The sequence below is a fragment of the Xenopus laevis genome, chromosome 1S (genome assembly GCF_017654675.1).
Source record: "Xenopus laevis strain J_2021 chromosome 1S, Xenopus_laevis_v10.1, whole genome shotgun sequence".
Classification (NCBI taxonomy): domain Eukaryota; kingdom Metazoa; phylum Chordata; class Amphibia; order Anura; family Pipidae; genus Xenopus; species Xenopus laevis.
The window spans coordinates 179080342-179101683 of NC_054372.1; the positions used below are offsets into that span (position 1 = coordinate 179080342).

A 21342-nucleotide genomic window follows, 5' to 3' on the forward strand; every position below is an offset into this window, starting at 1 on the left:
TTAAAACCAGATTGTAGGGGGTCCAGCAGGTTATTGTCAGAGAGGAATGAGGTAAGTCGGTTGTAGACTAGGCGCTCAAGTAGTTTAGAGATGAAAGGTAGCAGAGAGATAGGTCGGAGGTTGTCAAGATTGGAGGGATCAAGAGAGGGTTTTTTCAGAATGGGGGTGACAAGAGCATGTTTTAGTTGAGAAGGAAACAGTCCAGTTGAGAGCGAAAGATTAAATAGGTGAGTTAAGGCTTTGATTAGACAAGGATTGGTATTGCGGAGAAGTTTTGAGGGAATTGGATCAAGCGGGCAGGTGGTAAGGTGAGAAGAGGCCAGAAGCTTTGAGACTTCCTCATCAGTGACAGGGGTGAAGGAGCACAGGAGAGCCTGGGCAGTGTGCAGGGAGGGTGGTGGAAGTCTAGGGGGGTTGAGTAGTGTAATGTCCCTTCTGATAGTGTCAATTTTGTTTTTGAAGTGCTCAGCAATATCTTGAGCAGAGACAGATGTGCATGGAGGGGGTAGAGAAGGGGAAAGGAGAGTGTTAAAGGTGGAGAAAAGTTGTGCTGGTTTTTTAGAAAGGGAGTTAATGAGTGAAGTAAAGTATGTTTGTTTGGCTTGGAAGAGGCTGGTGTTAAAGGAGCGCAGGGCGGATTTGTAGCTCCAAAAGTCTGATTCTGAACGGGATTTGCGCCAGCGACGATCAAGTGCACGTGAGTGTCTTTGGAGCGCTTTTGTATGAGCAGTATGCCAAGGTTGAAGTGGTTTGGGTCGAGAACGTTTAGTTTTTATAGGAGCAAGCTCATTTAGGGGCAGTGGTGAGAGTACTATAGTAGACAGAGGTAGCCACATTAGGACATGAGATGGCTGAGATATTAGAGTGAAGAGAGTCAAAGGAAGAAGAGAGATGTGACACGTCTACAGCTTGCAAGTCACGGTAAGTACGTGTTTGGGGAATAGCAGGGGGTGAGGAGGGAGTTAGTGAGAGTTGAAATGTGAGCATATTGTGATCAGAGAGGGAAATGGGGAGTTAGTAAAATTGGAGGTTGAACAGAGTCTGGTAAATATGAGATCCAGAGCATTACCATTGGAATGAGAGGGGAGTCTGAGCACAAAGATAAGCCTAGGGAGGAGGTTAGTGAAAGAAGTTTAGAGACAGAAGAGTTGTTAATGTTGTTAACGGGTATATTAAAGTCACCTAATATGATGGATGGGATGTTAGATGAAAGAAAGTAAGGAAGCCAGGCTGCAAAGTTGTCCAGAAATTGTGCAGTTGGTCCTGGTGGTGGATATATAACAGCAATGCAGAGTGAAACAGGAGAAAAGAGCCTAATGCAGTGAGCCTCAAACGAGGAGAATGATAAAGAGGGAACAGGTGGAAGAACTTTAAAAGTACAGCGGGGAGAGAGAAGCAAACCTACCCCACCTCCAGGTCTGTTACCAGGTCTAGGAGTATGAGTAAGGTGTAGGCCCCCATAGGACAGGGCAGCAGGTGAGGCAGTGTCAGTAGGAGAGAGCCAGGTTTCAGTAAGCGCAAGTAGGTTAAAGGAATTTGGAATGAAATGGTCGTGTATAGCGGTGAGTTTGTTGCAAACAGATCTGGCATTCCAGAGAGCACATGAAAGATTAACTGGGTTTTTGGGTATAGGAGTAAGTGTTCTGTACTAGGGATGTAGCGAACGTCGGAAAAAAAGTTCGCGAACATATTCGCGAACTTGCGCAAAAACGCGAGCGGTTCGCGAACGGTTCGCGAACCCCATAGACTTCAATGGGAAGGCGAACTTTAACATCTAGAAAAGACATTTCTGGCCAGAAAATGATTTTAAAGTTGTTTAAAGGGTGCAACGACCTGGACAGTGGCATGCCAGAGGGGGATCAAGGGCAAAAATGTATCTGAAAAATCTGCCTGTGTGTGCTTGGAAGAGATAGTGTAGGGGGAGAGCTGTTAGTGATTTCAGGGACAGATGATAGTAAGTTTGCTGGCTAGTAATCTGCTTGATACTGCTCTGTATTGGAGGGACAGAAGTCTGCAGGGATTTGAGGACATTTTAGCTTAGGTAGCTTTGCTGGCTAGTAATCTACTGTTCTCTTTAAACAACTGCCATACGTTGACCTTGTAGGCATTGTTGCCCAGTTTTTTGGACGCAGCCACTGAAGCACAGTTGCCAGAAAAAATATGCCATATAAATGCTGAAAATAGTCATTTTTCGCCATACGTTGACCTTGTAGACATTGTTTGCCCAGTTTTTTTGGACGCAGCCACTGAAGCACAGTTGCCAGAAAAATTATGCCATATAAATGCTGAAAATATAAATTTTTTTGGTTGCAGCCACTGAAGCACAGAGGCCAGAAAAATTATGCCATATAAATGCAGAAAATATGCATTTTTTGGTCGCAGCCACTGAAGCACAGTTGACAGAAAAATTATGCCATATAAATGCTGAAAATATAAACTTTTTTGGTTGCAGCCACTGAAGCACAGAGGCCAGAAAAATTATGCCATATAAATGCAGAAAACATGCATTTTTTTGGTCGCAGCCACTGAAGCACAGTTGACAGAAAAATTATGCCATATAAATGCTGAAAATATAAATTTTTTTGGTTGCAGCCACTGAAGCACAGAGGCCAGAAAAATTATGCCATATAAATGCAGAAAATATGCATTTTTTTGGTCGCAGCCACTGAAGCACAGTTGCCAGAAAAAATATGCCATATAAATGCTGAAAATAGTCATTTTTGCCATATACGTTGAGTCAACGTATGGCAAAAAATGACTATTTTCAGCATTTATATGGCATATTTTTTCTGGCCTCTGTGCTTCAGTGGCTGCGGCCAAAAAAACTGGGCAAACAATGCCTACAAGGTCAACGTCGTTGACCTTGTAGGCATTGTTTGCCCAGTTTTTTTGGCCGCAGCCACTGAAGCACAGAGGCCAGAAAAAATATGCCATATAAATGCTGAAAATAGTCATTTTTTTGGTCGCAGCCACTGAAGCACAGTTGCCAGAAAAATTATGCCATATAAATGCTGAAAATATAAATTTTTTGGTTGCAGCCACTGAAGCACAGAGGCCAGAAAAATTATGCCATATAAATGCAGAAAATATGCATTTTTTTGGTTGCAGCCACTGAAGCACAGAGGCCAGAAAAATTATGCCATATAAATGCAGAAAATATGCATTTTTTTGGATGCAGCCACTGAAGCACAGTTGCCAGAAAAAATATGCCATATAAATGCTGAAAATAGTCATTTTTTGCCATACGTTGACCTTGTAGACATTGTTTGCCCAGTTTTTTTGGTTGCAGCCACTGAAGCACAGAGGCCAGAAAAAATTAAACCAGTAGGGTTTGCACCCTAGTTTGTAACGGTGGCGGAGGGAGGAGGAGGACGCTAAAGGACAGCTGTGTGTGGAGTCATGAGGCTTGAAGAGAAGGACAGCTGCATAGAAGTCAGAACAAGTCTTCCGGCGTGCAGTAACCCTCCGAGATCCACCCCTCATTCATTTTAATAAAGGTCAGGTAATCGACACTTTTGTGACCTAGGCGAGTTCTCTTCTCAGTTACAATCCCTCCTGCTGCACTGAAGGTCCTTTCTGAGAGCACACTTGAGGCTGGGCAAGACAAGAGGTTCATGGCAAATTGTGACAGCTCTGGCCACAGATCAAGCCTGCGCACCCAGTAGTCCAGGGGTTCATCGCTCCTCAGAGTGTCGATATCTGCAGTTAATGCCAGGTAGTCCGCTACCTGCCGGTCGAGGCGTTCTTTGAGGGTGGATCCAGAAGGGTTGTGGCGCTGCCTTGGACAGAAAAACATTTGCATGTCTGACGTTACAGACTGGCCAAAGGGCTTTGTCCTTGCAGGTGTGCTCGTGGCAGGATTACTGGCACCTCTGCCCCTGGAATGTTGATGAGTTCCTGAAGTGACATCACCCTTAAAAGCATTGTACAACATGTTTTGCAGGCTGGTTTGTAAATGCCGCATCTTTTCGGACTTGTGGTATGTTGGTAACATTTCTGACACTTTATGCTTGTACCGAGGGTCTAGTAGCGTTGCACCCAGTACAGGTCCTTCTCCTTAAGCCTCTTGATACGGGGGTCCTTCAACAGGCATGACAGCATGAAAGACCCCATTCTCACAAGGTTGGATGCAGAGCTATCCATCTCCGCTTCCTCATTATCAAGGACTGCATCATCCACGGTCTCCTCCCCCCAGCCACGTACAAGACCAGGGGTCCCCAAAAGGTCACCACTAGCCCCCTGGGAAGCCTGCTCCTGTTGGTCCTCCTCCTCCTCCTCCACAAAGCCACCTTCCTCCTCTGACTCCACTTCTGGCACCTCTCCCTGCGTTGCAGCAGGTGCCTGGGTTCGTTCTGGTGATTCCGACCAGAAATCGTGCGCTTCCAGCTCCTCGTCACGCTGGTCTACAGCCTCATCTGTCACTCGTCGCACGGCACGCTCCAGGAAGAAAGCGAAGGGTATTAGGTCGCTGATGGTGCCTTCGGTGCGACTGACCATATTTGTCACCTCTTCAAAAGGTCGCATGAGCCTGCAGGCATCGCGCATAAGCACCCAGTAACGGGGGAAAAAAATCCCCAGCTGTGCAGATCCAGTCCTACCACCCAGTTCAAAAAGGTACTCGTTGACGGCCCTTTGTTGTTGCAGCAGACGTTCCAACATAAGGAGCGTTGAATTCCAGCGAGTCTGGCTGTCAGAAATCAAACGCCTGACTGGCATGTTGTAGCGCTGCTGAATGTCAGCAAGGCGTGCCATGGCTGTGTAGGAACGTCTGAAATGGGCCGACACCTTTCTGGACTGGGTGAGAACGTCCTGGAATCCTGGGTACTTGGAGACAAAACGTTGGACTATTAAATTTAACACATGTGCCATGCAGGGCACATGTGTTAAATTGCCTAGTCTCAACGCTGCCAACAGATTGCTTCCATTGTCACACACCACTTTTCCGATCTGCAGTTGGTGTGGGGTCAGCCACCGATCGGCCTGTGACTGCAGAGATGACAGGAGTACAGATCCGGTATGGTTTTGCTTTCCAGGCACGTCATCCCCAAGACAGCGTGACAACGGCGTACCTGGCACGTCGAATAGCCTAGGGGGAGCTGGGGGTGCACAGGTGTGGAGGAGGAGAAGGAGGACCCAGCAGCAGAGTAAGAAGAAGAAGAAGACGAGGTAGAGAGCGATGGAGGAGTAGAGGTGGTGGCAGAACCGCGTGCAATCCGTGGCGGTGACACCAACTCCACTGTTGTTGTTGAGCTACCCATTCCCTGCTTCCCAGCCATTACCAAGTTCACCCAGTGGGCAGTGTAGGTGACATACCTGCCCTGACCATGCTTGGAGGACCATGCGTCAGTAGTCATATGGACCTTTGGCCCAACACTAAGTGACAGAGATGCGGTAACTTGGCTCTGCACATGTTGGTACAGTGTGGTATTCCCTTTTTAGAAAAAAAATTGCGGCTGGGTACCTTCCACTGCGGTGTCCCAATTGCTACAAATTTGCGGAAGGCCTCAGAGTCCACCAGCTGGTATGGTAAAAGCTGGCGGGCTAAGAGTGCAGACAAGCCAGCTGTCAGACGCCGGGCAAGGGGGTGACAGTCAGACATTGGCTTCTTACGCTCAAACATGGCCTTCACAGAAACTTGGCTGGTGGCAGATGACTGGGAATGGGAACAGGTGGTCAAGGTGGAAGCGGAGTGGAGGGTGGTTCAGACGGGTCAAGGAGAGCAGAGGTAGAGCAGTAAGATGCTGGACCAGAAGGAGTGTGGCTTTTAGTTTGCCTGTTGCCTTTGAGGTGTTGCTCCCAAAGTGCTTTGTGCTTGCCGCTCATGTGCCTTCGCATAGAAGTTGTACCTATGTGGCTGTTGGGCTTACCAAGGCTCAGTTTCTGACTGCACTCATTGCAAATTACAATGCTTTTGTCAGAGGCACACACATTAAAAAAATCCCACACTGCTGACTTTTTGGAAGTGTGCGATCTGGCGGTAACAGTAGAAGTTGGCGGAGTTGGCGGTATTGGCGGCAATGGCGGGTGCGTTGGCCGGCTGAACACAGGTGCCGATACATGTTGTTGCCCTGCTGATCCCTGCGGGCTGTCCTCCCTGCTTCTTCTAAGTCTTATTCTCCTACTGCCTCTCTGACTCTCCGTCTCTCCATCTGAACTACCCTCCTCTTGCTCTCTTCTACTAGGCACCCACAAAACATCAATCTCCTCATCATCATTCTCCTCAGATGCATCAATTTCTTCTGACACATCACAGAAGGAAGCAGCAGCGGGGACCTCCTCCTCATCACTCATTATGTCCATCTCTATCGTGTTCTCTGCCAGAATTAAATCTGGTGTAAGGTCCTCATCTCCTTCATCTTCTTCTGGCAATAATGGTTGCGCATTACTCAGTTCAAGAAACTCATTGGAAAATAACTCCTCTGACCCCAGTGAAGAAGGGGCACCGGTGGTGGAGGAAGTGTTACGTGGGTGGCCATAGCAGTGGAGGATGAGGAGGATGTTGTGGTAAAGTTAGAAACGGTAGAGGATGGGGTGTGCTGTGTAAGCCAGTCAACTACCTCTTCAGCATTTTGGGAGTTCAGGGTCATTGGCTTTTTAAAACTGGGCAATTTGCTAGGGCCACAGGATTGCATAGCAGCACGGCCCCTAGCACGGCCTCTGCGTGGCGGCCTGCCTTTGCCTGGCATTATTTTTAAAAAAACAACAACAACAACAAAAACTCAGTTGGTTTTTCTGGAAACGATAATACACACAGCTAGATGGCGGGTTGAAGAAACACTGTGCAAATAATGCCTACAAAGTCAACGTATACACTACTACAGCGGTGGATACGGATTACGTAAAATATATGAATGCTGCTTGAAAAAAAGTAACTCAAGTGGTTTTTCTAGAGACGATAATATTATCAATATTTAGACAAAATGTGAACAAGGTCACACAGCTCGATGGCGGGTTGAAGAAAACAGTGTGCAAATAATGCCTACAAGGTCAACGTATACACTACTACAGCGGTGGATACGGATTACGTAAAATATATGAATGCTGCTTGAAAAAAAGTAACTCAAGTGGTTTTTCTAGAGACGATAATATTATCAATATTTAGACAAAATGTGAACAAGCTCACACAGCTCGATGGCGGGTTGAAGAAAACACTGTGCAAATAATGCCTACAAGGCAACGTATACACTACTACAGCGGTGGATACGGATTACGTAAAATATATGAATGCTGCTTGAAAAAAGTGACTCCGGTGTTTTTTCTGGAGACGTAATATTATGATATTTAGACAGAATGGAACAAGGTCACACAGCTCGATGGCGGGTTGAAGAAAACAGTGTGCAAATAATGCCTACAAGGCCAACGTATACACTACTACAGCGGTGGATACGGATTACGTAAAATATATGAATGCTGCTTGAAAAAAAGTAACTCAAGTGGTTTTTCTAGAGACGATAATATTATCAATATTTAGACAAAATGTGAACAAGCTCACACAGCTCGATGGCGGGTTGAAGAAAACATGTGCAAATAATGCCTACAAGGCCAACGTATACACTACTACAGCGGTGGATACGGATTACGTAAAATATATGAATGCTGCTTGAAAAAAGTGACTCCGGTGTTTTTTCTGGAGACGGTAATATTATGGATATTTAGACAGAATGGAACAAGTCACACAGCTCGATGGCGGGTTGAAGAAAAACGTGTGCAAATAATGCCTACAAGGCCAACGTATACACTACTACAGCGGTGGATACGGATTACGTAAAATATATGAATGCTGCTTGAAAAAAGTGACTCCGGTGTTTTTTCTGGAGAGGGTAATATTATGATATTTAGACAGAATGGGAACAAGGTCACACAGCTCGATGGCGGGTTGAAGAAAACAGTGTGCAAATAATGCCTACAAGGTCAACGTATACACTACTACAGCGGTGGATACGGATTACGTAAAATATATGAATGCTGCTTGAAAAAAGTAACTCAAGTGGTTTTTCTAGAGACGATAATATTATCAATATTTAGACAAAATGTGAACAAGCTCACACAGCTCGATGGCGGGTTGAAGAAAACACTGTGCAAATAATGCCTACAAGGCCAACGTATACACTACTACAGCGGTGGATACGGATTAGTAAAATATATGAATGCTGCTTGAAAAAAGTGACTCCGGTGTTTTTTCTGGAGACGGTAATATTATGGATATTTAGACAGAATGGGAACAAGGTCACACAGCTCGATGGCGGGTTGAGAAAACAGGTGCAAATAATGCTACAAGGCAACGTATACACTACTACAGCGGTGGATACGGATTACTAAAATATTGAATGCTGCTTGAAAAATGACTCCGGTGTTTTTTTCTGGAGACGGTAATATTATGGATATTTAGACAGAATGGGAACAAGGTCACACAGCTCGATGGCGGGTTGAAGAAAACAGTGTGCAAATAATGCCTACAAGGTCAACGTATACACTACTACAGCGGTGGATACGGATTACGTAAAATATATGAATGCTGCTTGAAAAAAGTAACTCAAGTGTTTTTCTAGAGACGATAATATTATAATATTTAGACAAAATGTGAACAAGGTCACACAGCTCGATGGCGGGTTGAAGAAAACAGTGTGCAAATAATGCCTACAAGGTCAACGTATACACTACTACAGCGGTGGATACGGATTACGTAAAATATATGAATGCTGCTTGAAAAAAGTAACTCAAGTGGTTTTTCTAGAGACGATAATATTATCAATATTTAGACAAAATGTGAACAAGGTCACACAGCTCGATGGCGGGTTGAAGAAAACACTGTGCAAATAATGCCTACAAGGTCAACGTATACACTACTACAGCGGTGGATACGGATTACGTAAAATATATGAATGCTGCTTGAAAAAAGTGACTCCGTGTGTTTTTCTGGAGACGGTAATATTATGGATATTTAGACAGAATGGAACAAGGTCACACAGCTCGATGGCGGGTTGAAGAAAACAGTGTGCAAATAATGCCTACAAGGCCAACGTATACACTACTACAGCGGTGGATACGGATTACGTAAAATATATGAATGCTGCTTGAAAAAAGTGACTCCGGTGTTTTTTCTGGAGACGGTAATATTATGGATATTTAGACAGAATGGGAACAAGGTCACACAGCTCGATGGCGGGTTGAAGAAAACAGTGTGCAAATAATGCCTACAAGGCCAACGTATACACTACTACAGCGGTGGATACGGATTACGTAAAATATATGAATGCTGCTTGAAAAAAGTGACTCCGGGTTTTTTCTGGAGACGGTAATATTATGGATATTTAGACAGAATGGAACAAGGTCACACAGCTCGATGGCGGGTTGAAGAAAACAGTGTGCAAATAATGCCTACAAGGCCAACGTATACACTACTACAGCGGTGGATACGGATTACGTAAAATATATTATGGCTGCTTGAAAAAAGTGACTCCGGTGTTTTTTCTGGAGACGGTAATATTATGGATATTTAGACAGAATGTGAACAAGGTCACACAGCTCGATGGCGGGTTGAAGAAAACAGTGTGCAAATAATGCCTACAGGGCAAATAATGCCTAAAAGGTCAACTTATACACTACTACAGCGGTAGTAAAATAAAAAAAAGTAAAATAAAAAAAAATGAATATTAAAAAAAAAAATTAAAGTTGGTGCTGCTGAACTACTAGGAGCAGCAGATTAGCACACCAGTCCCACTCCCAACACTGCTAGACTAATAGCACTGGGCTCTTATAGTAGTAGTAGTAGTAGTAGTAGTAAAACAACAAAAAAATAAATAAAAGCAGTCCTTACAAGGACTACTGTTATTGCAGCAGTCAGCAGATGAGATCAGAAGCAGGACAGCTGCCCACTGCAGCTACATACAGAGCACTGCAGTTAGAAGGTAGATTACTAGCCAGCAAAGCTACCTAAGCTTAAATGTCCCTCAAACCCCTGCAGACTTCTGTCCCTCCAATAACAGAGCAGTATCAAAACGATTACTAGCCAGCAAACTTTCAAACTGTCCCTGAAATCACTAACAGGCAGCAGCTCTCTCCCTACACTATCTCTTCAGACACACAGGCAGAGTGAAAAAACGCTGCAGGGCTTCGGTTTTTATAGGGAAGGGGAGTTGGTCCAGGGGAGAGCTTCCTGATTGGCTGCCATGTACCTGCTGGTCTGGGGTGAGAGGGCAAAAAAAAGCGCCAACAATGGCGAACCCAAAATGGCGAACGTCGCGCGACGTTCGCGAACTTCCGGCGAGCGCGAACACCCGATGTTCGCGCGAACAAGTTCGCCGGCGAACAGTTCGCGACATCTCTATTCTGTACTGATTGAATTTGCTCCGGAGAGAAGGAGCTCGTGGTCGTGATATAACTGGGATGGGGTAAGGGCCAGGGTTTGGGGAAATGTCCCCAGCTGCCAGCAATAGAAAGGAAAGATAGACTAAGTGAGAGTGGGATTTATAAGTCCTTGGTTTGTATGAAAAGGAGGAGTTTTGTGGAATAGCTAAACAGAGTACTCTATAAACTTCATGTGTGGAGAGGGAAGGAGAGGAGAGTAGAGAGGCTGAGATTTGTATAGAACTGGGATTTGATGGAGGAGGTAGTGAAAAATGTTTTATGAAGCATGAGAGTGAAAGGAGGAGAAATGCAGGATAAAGCATGTTTGGAGTAAGAAGTAACAAACTAGCAGGTACAAGCAAATCTGTTTTCTTTAGAAAAATAATAAACAAAACTTATTGATCAAAAAAAGGGGGTTTCAAAAAATACAAAAATAAATGGTGAACCCAACGCGTTTCGACCATAGTGGTCTTCGTCAGGGGCACAAATAATAAATAATGAAAAAAGAAAAGGCATCTTCTGTAGTGCACAGACTTGGTGACATTGCTGCTGTATTCAGTTCAAACTCTATGCACTGTATATATATAGAGTATAACCACTAGAGGGCAGTCACTCACTATACCTGCTACATTCTGTGCACAGTGCTGTGTATACTGAGTCATTCCAGAGCTACATTCTGTCTGAACTGTGCAGGCAAGCCTGGGCCATGTCTTCTTAATTCACCAGCTACTCAGGCAGGAGGGATTAACTGGCTCTGGGCATGTGCCACAACTTGTATGGAGGGTATTGCCTGACCCTTGTGCCACCCCCAGGCTGCATTCTTGGCTGAGGATCTTGCATTTGTTGTGAATACTTTCCTTGCTGGCACCGAGTCATTCATGCTATTTATAGCAGCGTTTGGCATCTGGCAGTTATTGGAAGGTGGACAAGGGGATATTTGTATTTATTTACAAGGGCAAATGCAGAACGGATTTTTCTTTATCATGACATTGGCCAGATCTGAGAGGGCCCCGTGCTTTACACAAGCATTAAAGAGGTGAGAATAAAATACAAGGAACAGTTATGGGACCTTAGACCTGGGGGCACAATGGAATAAATGCAACATTCACTGGTTACATGAAAAGGTTTTCCCTTGTATTCCTATGAATGAGCAATATGTAAATGTTTTAATCTTCAGCCGGTTGCTAATTATGTGAAACTATAACCCTGTTTTTTTTCACTTTCCCTGGGGCTGGCTACAATCTCATGGGAAGGTCACCACCTCTTATTTAATCCTATAAACCAAACAGGTTCCCTGCCCATGTGAACTGGGAAATGCTGGTGCAACCAGAAAAAAATATGTACATGTATATCTGTCTGTCTGTCTGTCTGTCTATCTATGTCTGTCTGTCATCTATCTATCTATCTATCTATCTATCTATCTATCTATCTATCTATCTGTCTGTCTGTCTGTCTGTCTGTCTGTCTGTCTATCCATTTATCTGCCTGTCTATCTATCTGTCTGTCCAGTGTCAGACTGGCCTGGCGGGATACCAGGAAAAAACCCGGAGGTGGGCCCCGACCCTTAATGGGCCCCCGCCGGGCCAGACCCCTGTCTTGATCAAATTTTTCACAAAAAATGTTTTCTGCGCAGCGCCATGTGCACATGCACGCAGTGCCTTTCAAGCAGATATGCCGAGTGGTGCCCTCAAACAGGCGCACGCTCAACGCATCACGTAGGGGGCGGGGGGTCGGAGGGGGCCCTGGACAGTAGTCCCGGTGGGCCCCGGGCCCCCCAGTCCGACCCTGTGTCTGTCTATCTGTCTATCTGTCTATCTGTCTGTCTCTCTCTATAGATAGATAGATGATAGATAGATAGATAGATAGATAGATAGATAGATAGATAGATAGATAGATAGATAGATAGATAGATAGATAGATAGATAGATAGAAAGAGAGAGAGAGAGAGGGGGGTGGGATAGATAGATAGATAGATAGATAGATAGATAGATAGATAGATAGATAGATAGATGATCGATAGATAGATGATAGATAAATAGATACATAGATGATAGCTATAAGAGCGATAGATGATCGATAGATAATAGATAGATAGATAGATAGATAGATAGATAGATAGATAGATGATAGAAAGATAGATAGATAGATAGATAGATAGATAGATAGATAGATAGATAGATAGATAGATGACAGACAGACATATAGATAGATAGATAGATAGATAGATAGAGCATTGGGTGAAGGCAGAAGGTCTAGGAGCAGATGTTAGTTGACAGTTCCTCCAGCACCTGATTATGTGACGCATGATGCAACTGTCAGTTTTCTGGTGATTGTCCTGGACCACCGAGACAAAGGGAAATACAAAGCATCCTCTCTGATCCCAAAACAGGAAAGCTCAGGGTCGGCCAGGGGCACAGATGTCGTTGGGGGGCCTCCTGTTTCCTCTCCTAAGTAACATGATGTCCCTAGGGGAGCAGAGACTGTTGTCAGTTGTGAGTCTCAAGCACAGGGACCCCTTTATTGTATTAGACACTATATGAGCAGAACTGGGGTGTGGGTGTGGCCCTGCAGCTGCTAAATTGAATGACAGCACAAGAGGTTCTGCAGCAGCTGATATGTAATCATGGCACAAGTCCCTACATTGGATTTACAGGAGAGCATTTGCCAAAAGCTGTTTAACTACAACTCTCAGCATCCCCCCAGAACAGCTTACTCAATCAATGTATTTCAAACTCTCATTAAATAGTGACGCTTCTTATAACCTTGGCCTCATATCAGCTGCCAGGAATCTCTCGCTATTATTCTATTACACAGAAATGATAGAAACTAGTGCGCGAGGGTCGCACGATATCCATGCGCGGAGCAGAGAGCAGCACAGTCGATACTGGTGGGGATATGCCCAGACAATGACCGGAGCAAAAGAGAAAAAAAGAGGCGTTTCTGGGTGGTGGCGTCACTCAGAGGGGGCGTGCCCACCGATGCTATAAAAAGGCTAGCATGTGGAAATGCCAAGCAGTTCGCTCTGGTCCCGCAGCGGCAGGAGGAGGAGGTTGCTTGAGGGGATTATGGAAATACTGAGGAATATCGCTAATCAACCAAGCAGCGGGGGCAAGATGTGCGAGCAGACTTTGGGCAAAGTGTGTGACACCAACAGGAGGTGGAAGGTGCCGGCCGATGGGGAACCCATTCATCACAGCTGCTCCGCCTCTGACGTGTCCAGGATTGTCACCGACCCCGGCACCGGGAGGCGCTACTGCAGGGGCAAAGTGCTGGGCAAGGTAACGACTGAACGAGCAATTGTGCAGCTGCAGGAGGCTCTTCTTTTACCCATACCTGGAGAATGATTTGAGCCAGAGGAGAGGGGTTTTGTGCTTCTGTATTGCTCCCTAATAAAGTGCAGCCTTTGTGCTCTGTCCTGTGCCTTGTTCTGTCTGACAACTGCCGGCTCTCTAACTGCCGGATCTCTAACTGCCGGATCTCTAACTGCCGGCTGCTGCTCTTACCAGGGCTCATCCTAATACTGATCCTGATACTGACATATCCCAAAATCTCACATATTCTGCCTCCCTGTTGTGTGGCATATGGCAGCACCCCAACATTTACTGCAGCCCCATTGTCTGCTATGAGACAGTGTCCCACCTTTTCTGCCTCCTTGTTGTATGGCAGCACCCCAATCTCTCCTGGACCCCCATTATCTGCTATGAGACGGTATCCCAGTATTGTATGGAATATCAGGGCACAACAACCTCTCCTGCACCCCCATTGCCTGGTATGAGGCAGTGTCCCACAGTTTCAGTATCCCTATTGACTGACAAATAGCAGCCCCCCAACCTCTTCTGCACACATGTAGTCTGGTAAAAGGCAGTTCCCTCCTTTCCTACATTCCCATTGTCTGACAGATGGCAGCTCCCCAATCTGTGTGACGTGTATTGCCAGTATCTGACACAAGCCAGTATGGCACCTATGAACCCCCATTGTCTGCTTGAAGGTTAAATCCTCACATCATCTGTATTCCTTGTATTTCGGGTTCAGGACAATACAGCACTTGTATTTTGTGGCCAATATAAAATTCCAGATATTGACCCCTTCTCTGTTTCCTCCATTAAGGAATTCAGTGCTTTACACCCACATTGTGTGCATTCCCATTGTATACTTACACACACCTAGCACTTCTGCACTCCTTTTGTGTGATACTCAATTCATACATTAATTCTCCTGTAACCCCAATAGGCAGTATCCCAAGTCTTCAGCATGCCAGGGTCTGTCATAAAGAAATATGCAACCTGTTATATTGCCCGACACAAAGCAATGAAATCTGCTTTGCCCTCAGTCTTCTGTATTATATTAAACGGAAATCCCCGCATCCCTCTCTGTGCCTGAGAAAAAGCTGTCACTGTAGGCATTTATTGCATCCCCGATGTTCATTTCACAACAAACCACTTCCATTTATAAATAATGATGTTTTATATTTTAAGTTGGATTCGTGTTTGGCAGAGCAAAAGGTCCATGTTTCTTGTGTGGGGGGTTAAAGGCAAAATCGTACCGTTTATACTTATTTCAATTTATTGATGATGTCCTTGAAACATCTGGTGCCTAATAAATATGTCCTGATTGATAGATAGATATATAGATAGATATATAGATAGATGATAGATAGATAGAATGGCTTATAATTTAACTCTAGCATATCAAGGTGTTTCTTTCTCTGTAATTGCATTGAATACCGCCCATTCCACTACTGAAGTATTTATGATGAAGGAGTGTGGGAATCTGTAAGGAACTAATCCTGTGTTAAGCAGCCTCTATAATTGGCAGCCACTAATAATGCTTGTGAGAGCGGCTCCTTCCTTTTTAATTAATATTTTCGGTTTCTGGCTTCTTTTCTAGGGTGGATTTGCGAAATGCTATGAAATGACAGATTTGACAACAAACAAGATATATGCTGCTAAAATCATCCCACACAGCAGAGTATCCAAGCCTCACCAAAGGGAAAAGGTAAATATTCTTGTGGAATAAATCACCAAGACCGTGGTTTTTTTTATAGTCTGTGTTCCAGCCACACAAGTGGAACAAATATATTAAAATCATGTTTATTTGCATTTGTAGATTGACAAAGAGATTGAATTGCACAGAACGCTGCATCACAGGCACGTCGTACAGTTCTACCACTATTTTGAAGACAAAGAGAACATCTACATCTTATTGGAGTACTGCAGTCGGCGGGTACGTTGCTGCCCCTTAACCCTTTCTACAGCTTTGCTTTCTGATTTTGTGAGCTTGGGGCGGGGGGTTCACAGTGACAAGACCTATGCTTATCATGTGTTCTATTGCTCCTCCAGTCCATGGCCCACATTCTGAAGACCAGGAAAGTGTTGACAGACCCTGAAGTGAGATACTACCTCAAGCAAATTGTCTCTGGTCTGAAATATCTCCATGAGCAAGAGATTCTCCACCGGGATTTAAAATTAGGTAAATATTTGTCCGGTGCCTTTAATAGAGTGTCTGCTGTTTGTCTATACCAGGAATGTTTACCTTCATCAACTGTTGTAGTAAATCTCACCCATCACTACTATAGTGATTAAAGCAATATACATTATTTACTGTTGACTGACATCAAAGTGATTCCCTTTGAAAAAAGAGCAGTCTGTGAAATGAGCCGGTGCATTAGGGGTTAACGCAGGGAAGCAGAGAGAGATCTGGGGGCCATTGTTTCTGTGCAGTACATTCATGCTGTATTGTTGTTTTTTTTTTTTAGGAAATTTTTTCATTAATGAGAATATGGAGCTGAAAGTGGGTGACTTTGGCCTTGCAGCCAGACTGGAACCTCTGGAACAGAGAAGAAGGTAGGTTGGATTATCCAGATGCAGTTGCACTTGTACTGTGTTCCGTGGTAGAATGTAACCCGCGCACACTGCTTTCTAGGGCAAGTTCAGCTTTATTTTATCACCCGCAACCAACTCATACTACTTTATTACTTGAAATAGGCACAATGATATTCAAGCTGCCCTTACCCCAATTATCAGCTTTTGGCCTGTCTAGGTGGTCTAGCACTTGTACAGTTTGGGAATATCTCATTGCAGGATCTTACAGAAAGCTTATTTGTTTCCTCCGCAGAACAATTTGTGGCACGCCGAATTACCTCTCCCCCGAAGTGCTGAACAAACAAGGGCACGGCTGTGAATCAGACATCTGGGCATTGGGATGTGTAATGTAAGTACTGATATTTATGCTTCATAGTACAGATACTAATCATGTACATGCTGTACATTGATATGACTTCTTCTAACTCTAATTAGATGCTCACACATGATACTGAAAAAACCCAAAAACTGCATTTAGGGGGCTTATTTAATAAAATGCAAAAGGGCACAGTCGGAAAGAACCTGTCAATTTCTCTTAAAGGAGAAGGAAAGTTACCAAAGCAGTTTATTGCCAATAGATTAGCCACAATAGTGCAAGCTATAACACTATATTTAGTTTGTAGAATGCTTTACCATACCTGTTTAAACAGCTCTAGAATCTCTATCTGGTTGTTTAGGATAGCATCTGCCATATTAGCTTGGTGTGACATTACTTCCTGCCTGAGTCTCTTCCTGCTCACTCATAGCTCTGGGCTCAGATTACAGCAGGGAGTGGGGAAAAGGGAGAGGGAGAGAAGAGCAAACTGAGCATGCTCAAGCCCTAGCCCTGGAGGTTTAAGATGAAAACAGGAAGTCTGATACAGACGCTCATGTATAAACAATAGAAGGAAAGAAATGTGATGTTTCTTTTGACAGAGGACTCAGAGCAGCATTACTTTGAGGGTTTATTGGTGTATTTTAATAGAAATTTCTGATAAAGCTTAATTAATTTTAACCTTTCCTTCTCCTTCAAGCTTATAAGCAGATTACTTTACTGGTCATGTATCTCAAACACAAAATCAAACACCCACGTTATTCTACATAATTCACGTAGGATTAGTAAACATATATAGAGAAATTATGTCTCCATAATGGATCCATTTGCATTGATCAAGAAACATCAACAGCTTCTTGAACACATCCTATGGGCAGCAAATTCAGATATTTGTTATTTTTTATCATTGACAGGTATACAATGCTGCTTGGGAGACCGCCATTTGAAACCACCAATCTTAAAGAAACCTACAGGTGTATTCGGGAAGCCAGATATTCCCTGCCTTCATCATTGATGACTTCTGCAAAGCATCTCATAGCAAGCATGTTATCCAGGAATCCCGAGGACAGGCCCCATCTAGATGAAATTATGCAACACGACTTTTTCACACAGGTGTGTAGTTGCTCTGTTTTGTTCTTTAATCCCCTTCTTTTATAAAGCTCTTGTCTTCATTGGCTAATTTGTCTTTCTTCTTCTTAGGGTTTCACCCCAGAGCGACTGCCACTTACCTGCTGCCACACGGCTCCCGATTTTCACTTATCAAGCCCCGCTAAGAATTTTTTTAAAAAGGCAGCCGCAGCTCTGTTTGGAGGGAAGAAAGAAAAGTCAAAGTATTTGGATAATCACAGTAAGTATTAAACAAACATTCTGGTTATTGAGACGGGCCTTCAGTAACACCAGTGTGCACATTCCTATTGCAGAATAAAAAAAATAAAAAAATTATAATAAGGATATTCTTGTTAGAAAACATAGCAAAAAACTGTTTTTTTTTTCTAATACTAATGTAATTAATTCATAGCTGTGATTGGTTGTTATTATACAGTTACATCTAAGCAGAATCTATAATAGTGCTTGTTCCATGGTTCAGTTCAAAAGACTGTAACGGGTGCCATTTTTGGATCTCAGCCTTTCATTCTCATCCCCTCCTACCCGTGCGAAACGTTTGCTAAGAATTCTCTGTTTCCTTTCAGATAAGCAGCCAAAGGAAGATGAGGAAATATACAAGCTGAGGCAGGACCTACAGAAAACCTCCATTTCTCATCAGCTGCACAATCCCAGAACAGATGAGGTTGGTTGACTGTGTAAATAGCAAGGGTGGGAAGGAAACTGTCAGCCATGCAATATATAAATAAAATGTTTCTTTTTTTGGAAAACAGTTCTCTAACACGGCATTTCTGTTTTTAGGAGATCAAAAACATCTCCAAATCAGATGTTCTCATGGAGAAAGCTGACAAACAGCATATGGGAGATACCATTCACATGATTGTTAGAGGGACACTTGGAAGCTGCAGTAGCAGCAGTGAATGTAAGTAAAAGGAATTCCCATTTGCAGGCCATTGTCTAATCTGTACAGATTAAATATGTGTATATGCAAGGGTTAGTTAAATCTCTACATATTCAAAATATTAAAGAGGAGATTTGGAAATATATTTGTTTATTATGGAAGTTGGGATTGGAAGTTGTAGTACAGCAACAGCTGCTGCTCCATGAGTGCTAGTAAATAGAGGAAACCCTTAAAGAACTATGGAGAACATACAAATGGCAAATAGTTCCCAAATTGGAATTGAACCCAGAATTCCTGAGCTGCAAGGCAACAGTGCTAACCATTAAACTACTGTGTTTCCTTACCAATGCATTAAGGCCCAGTATCAGCTCAAGTGCTAGCTAGTTATAAACCACAACTCAAAGATATACTATAGATGTTTGAATTTAACTATATATTCTTTTTCAGGTCTTGAAGACAGCACAATGGGAACTGTGGCAGATACTGTAGCTCGAGTTCTAAGAGGCTGTCTAAAAAATATGCCTGAAGCTAATGCTATCCCTAAAGAACAGATAGACACATCCTTTCACTGGGTTTCCAAATGGGTGGACTACTCCAACAAGTACGGCTTTGGTTACCAGCTGTCGGATCATACAGTTGGTGTACTGTTCAACAACGGAGCGCACATGAGTTTGCTGCCAGACAAAAAGTAAGTCAGGCAATAGGTCCGCCTGCTATATACCCATTGCATCTTCAGTAAATGAAGTTCTCAATCTGTAGCTGTGTATCAAGGTTGTCTAATGTTTTCTGCACTTGCTTGACAGGACTGTGCATTATTATGCTGAGCTTGGACAGTGCTCTGTGTTTCCTGCCACGGAGGCCCCTGAGCAGTTCATCAGTCAAGTCACCGTTTTGAAGTACTTCTCCCATTACATGGAAGAGAATCTGATGGATGTAAGTATATACACTCCTATCAGCACACATACATTTACTATATGGAGGGGGAAATCTTTTTTTGTAGGACATTTAAGTGTGTTCTCTGGTGTTAGTAGTGTTGCTCCTTGTATGCAAAGCATGTCTCCCTCTAGACTAAAGATGAAGTGATTTCATAAAAAGTTTTGCTCCACTTGACTTGGGACACTGACCATGTAGCCAATAGTGATACCATAATTCTTACTATATAGTTCACAATTACTCATTGGACAAGCCCCACCTGCTTCTAAGTATGGAAGTGATCATAGACCAATAAGGATGCCTGTGTCTTTTCAGATATTTCTGAACTTCAATACACACCATAACTGTTGGAGTTCTCCAACAACTGGAAAACCACCAAATGCCTTCATAATGACTGATTTATGCATAATGAATTTATATAAGTATAAATGTAGGAGCTATATTTTATCAACACTTGCAGCTGGAGAATGTATGTAATTTGCAAAGTATGGAAGTATATATTATACATTCTAATATATTATGTGTATTTTCACTTTAAAGGGAGGTGACTTGCCCAGTGTAACAGATGTTTGCCGGCCTAGGCTGTATCTCCTTCAGTGGCTTAAATCTGACAAGGCTCTTATGATGCTCTTCAACGATGGCACATTTCAGGTAAGACCAATGGCAACTCTATCAATGGCATGAGCTGAGCTTGACCTAGCAAAGGGTAAATCTACTAGAATATATATGTTTGTAACCCAATATTTCGTTCTTGCTCCATCACAGGTCAACTTTTACCATGATCACACGAAAATCATTATCGCAAACCAAAATGATGAATATTTGCTAACTTATATCAACGAGGACAGAGTGTCTACAACATTCCGCTTGAGCACCCTTCTGATATCCGGTGGCTCCAGTGATCTGAAGAACAGAATGGAATATGCATTGAACATGTTGCTACAACGATGCAATTAAGTTGCCCGAGGGCTCCTTGAAATCTAAAGAAGACTCGTCCTTCACTGTGTGAAACAGAGAGAGAAAAACGAAGCTGTAGAATGTCGTGTGTTGGAAACAGGAGGTGGTACGAAAAGAAATTCCAACGTAGTGCTCCTGGGCTGGGACCAGACTGTGGCTCTATTTATTCTACTTTGTTGGATATTTTTCAAGAAAATCTCCTCAAAGGTGTGAACTTGATTGTGGAAGAGAAATGGAAAAGCGCCAGTACTGTGAAAGCTTATGGACCGAATGATCCAAATCCGACAAAGTGGGGTGATGTTATGTTTTGCTCCATTGGGAGCACTCTTCTGCAGGACTTGTACTGTGAACATTAAGGTTCCCACATGGATGCATTAGCCTTTTTTTAAAAGGGCAAATAGAAACTGTGGAATCTCAATTATCAATGCAGCTGTTAGCTGCCTAACTGTGAACTATGGCCATTTTGTAATTATTTCCGTTTAATACCCACATTTGTGGCTGGACAAGTGCATTCCTAGTTATTACAATTATTTATTACAGCCCAAATTGAAGTATTATTTATGATTTTGGTTTTTTTGGACTTAATATTTTAAGTATCTTCTTTATGGCAATAAAGAAAAGTTCAAACGTTCAACAAACTATGCTCTTTTAATTGCATGAATGGTATTTTCTCATATCCTTTACACCAGGGGTCTCCAACCTTCTTTAACCATTCCTCATTTAAATGTAAAAAAAAGTTGAAGAGCAACATAAGGATGCAAAATGTTACTGGGGTGCCAAATAGAACCTGTGATTGTCTATTGGTAGCCCCTATGTGGACTGGCAGCCTACACAAGGGTCTGTTTGGCAGTACAAATAATTTTTATGTAACTTAAGTTTGCCTTCAAGCCAGGAATTAAAAATGAAGAACCTGCTTTAAAGGAGAA

General features: G+C 43.3%; 1 protein-coding gene across 1 annotated transcript; it reads left to right on the forward strand.

Annotated features, from left to right (window-relative positions):
• The first annotated feature begins 13373 nt into the window (after positions 1–13373).
• On the forward strand, positions 13374–21047 carry plk2.S (polo-like kinase 2 S homeolog). Its single transcript, NM_001086159.1, is given in 14 exon segments — positions 13374–13625; positions 15235–15342; positions 15454–15570; positions 15687–15816; positions 16103–16190; positions 16462–16557; positions 17436–17634; positions 17722–17869; positions 18213–18310; positions 18427–18547; positions 18974–19214; positions 19330–19459; positions 20000–20110; positions 20225–21047. Coding segments are annotated over 14 exon segments (1992 nt in total). The 5' UTR covers positions 13374–13412; the 3' UTR covers positions 20417–21047.
• Positions 21048–21342: the final 295 nt, after the last annotated feature.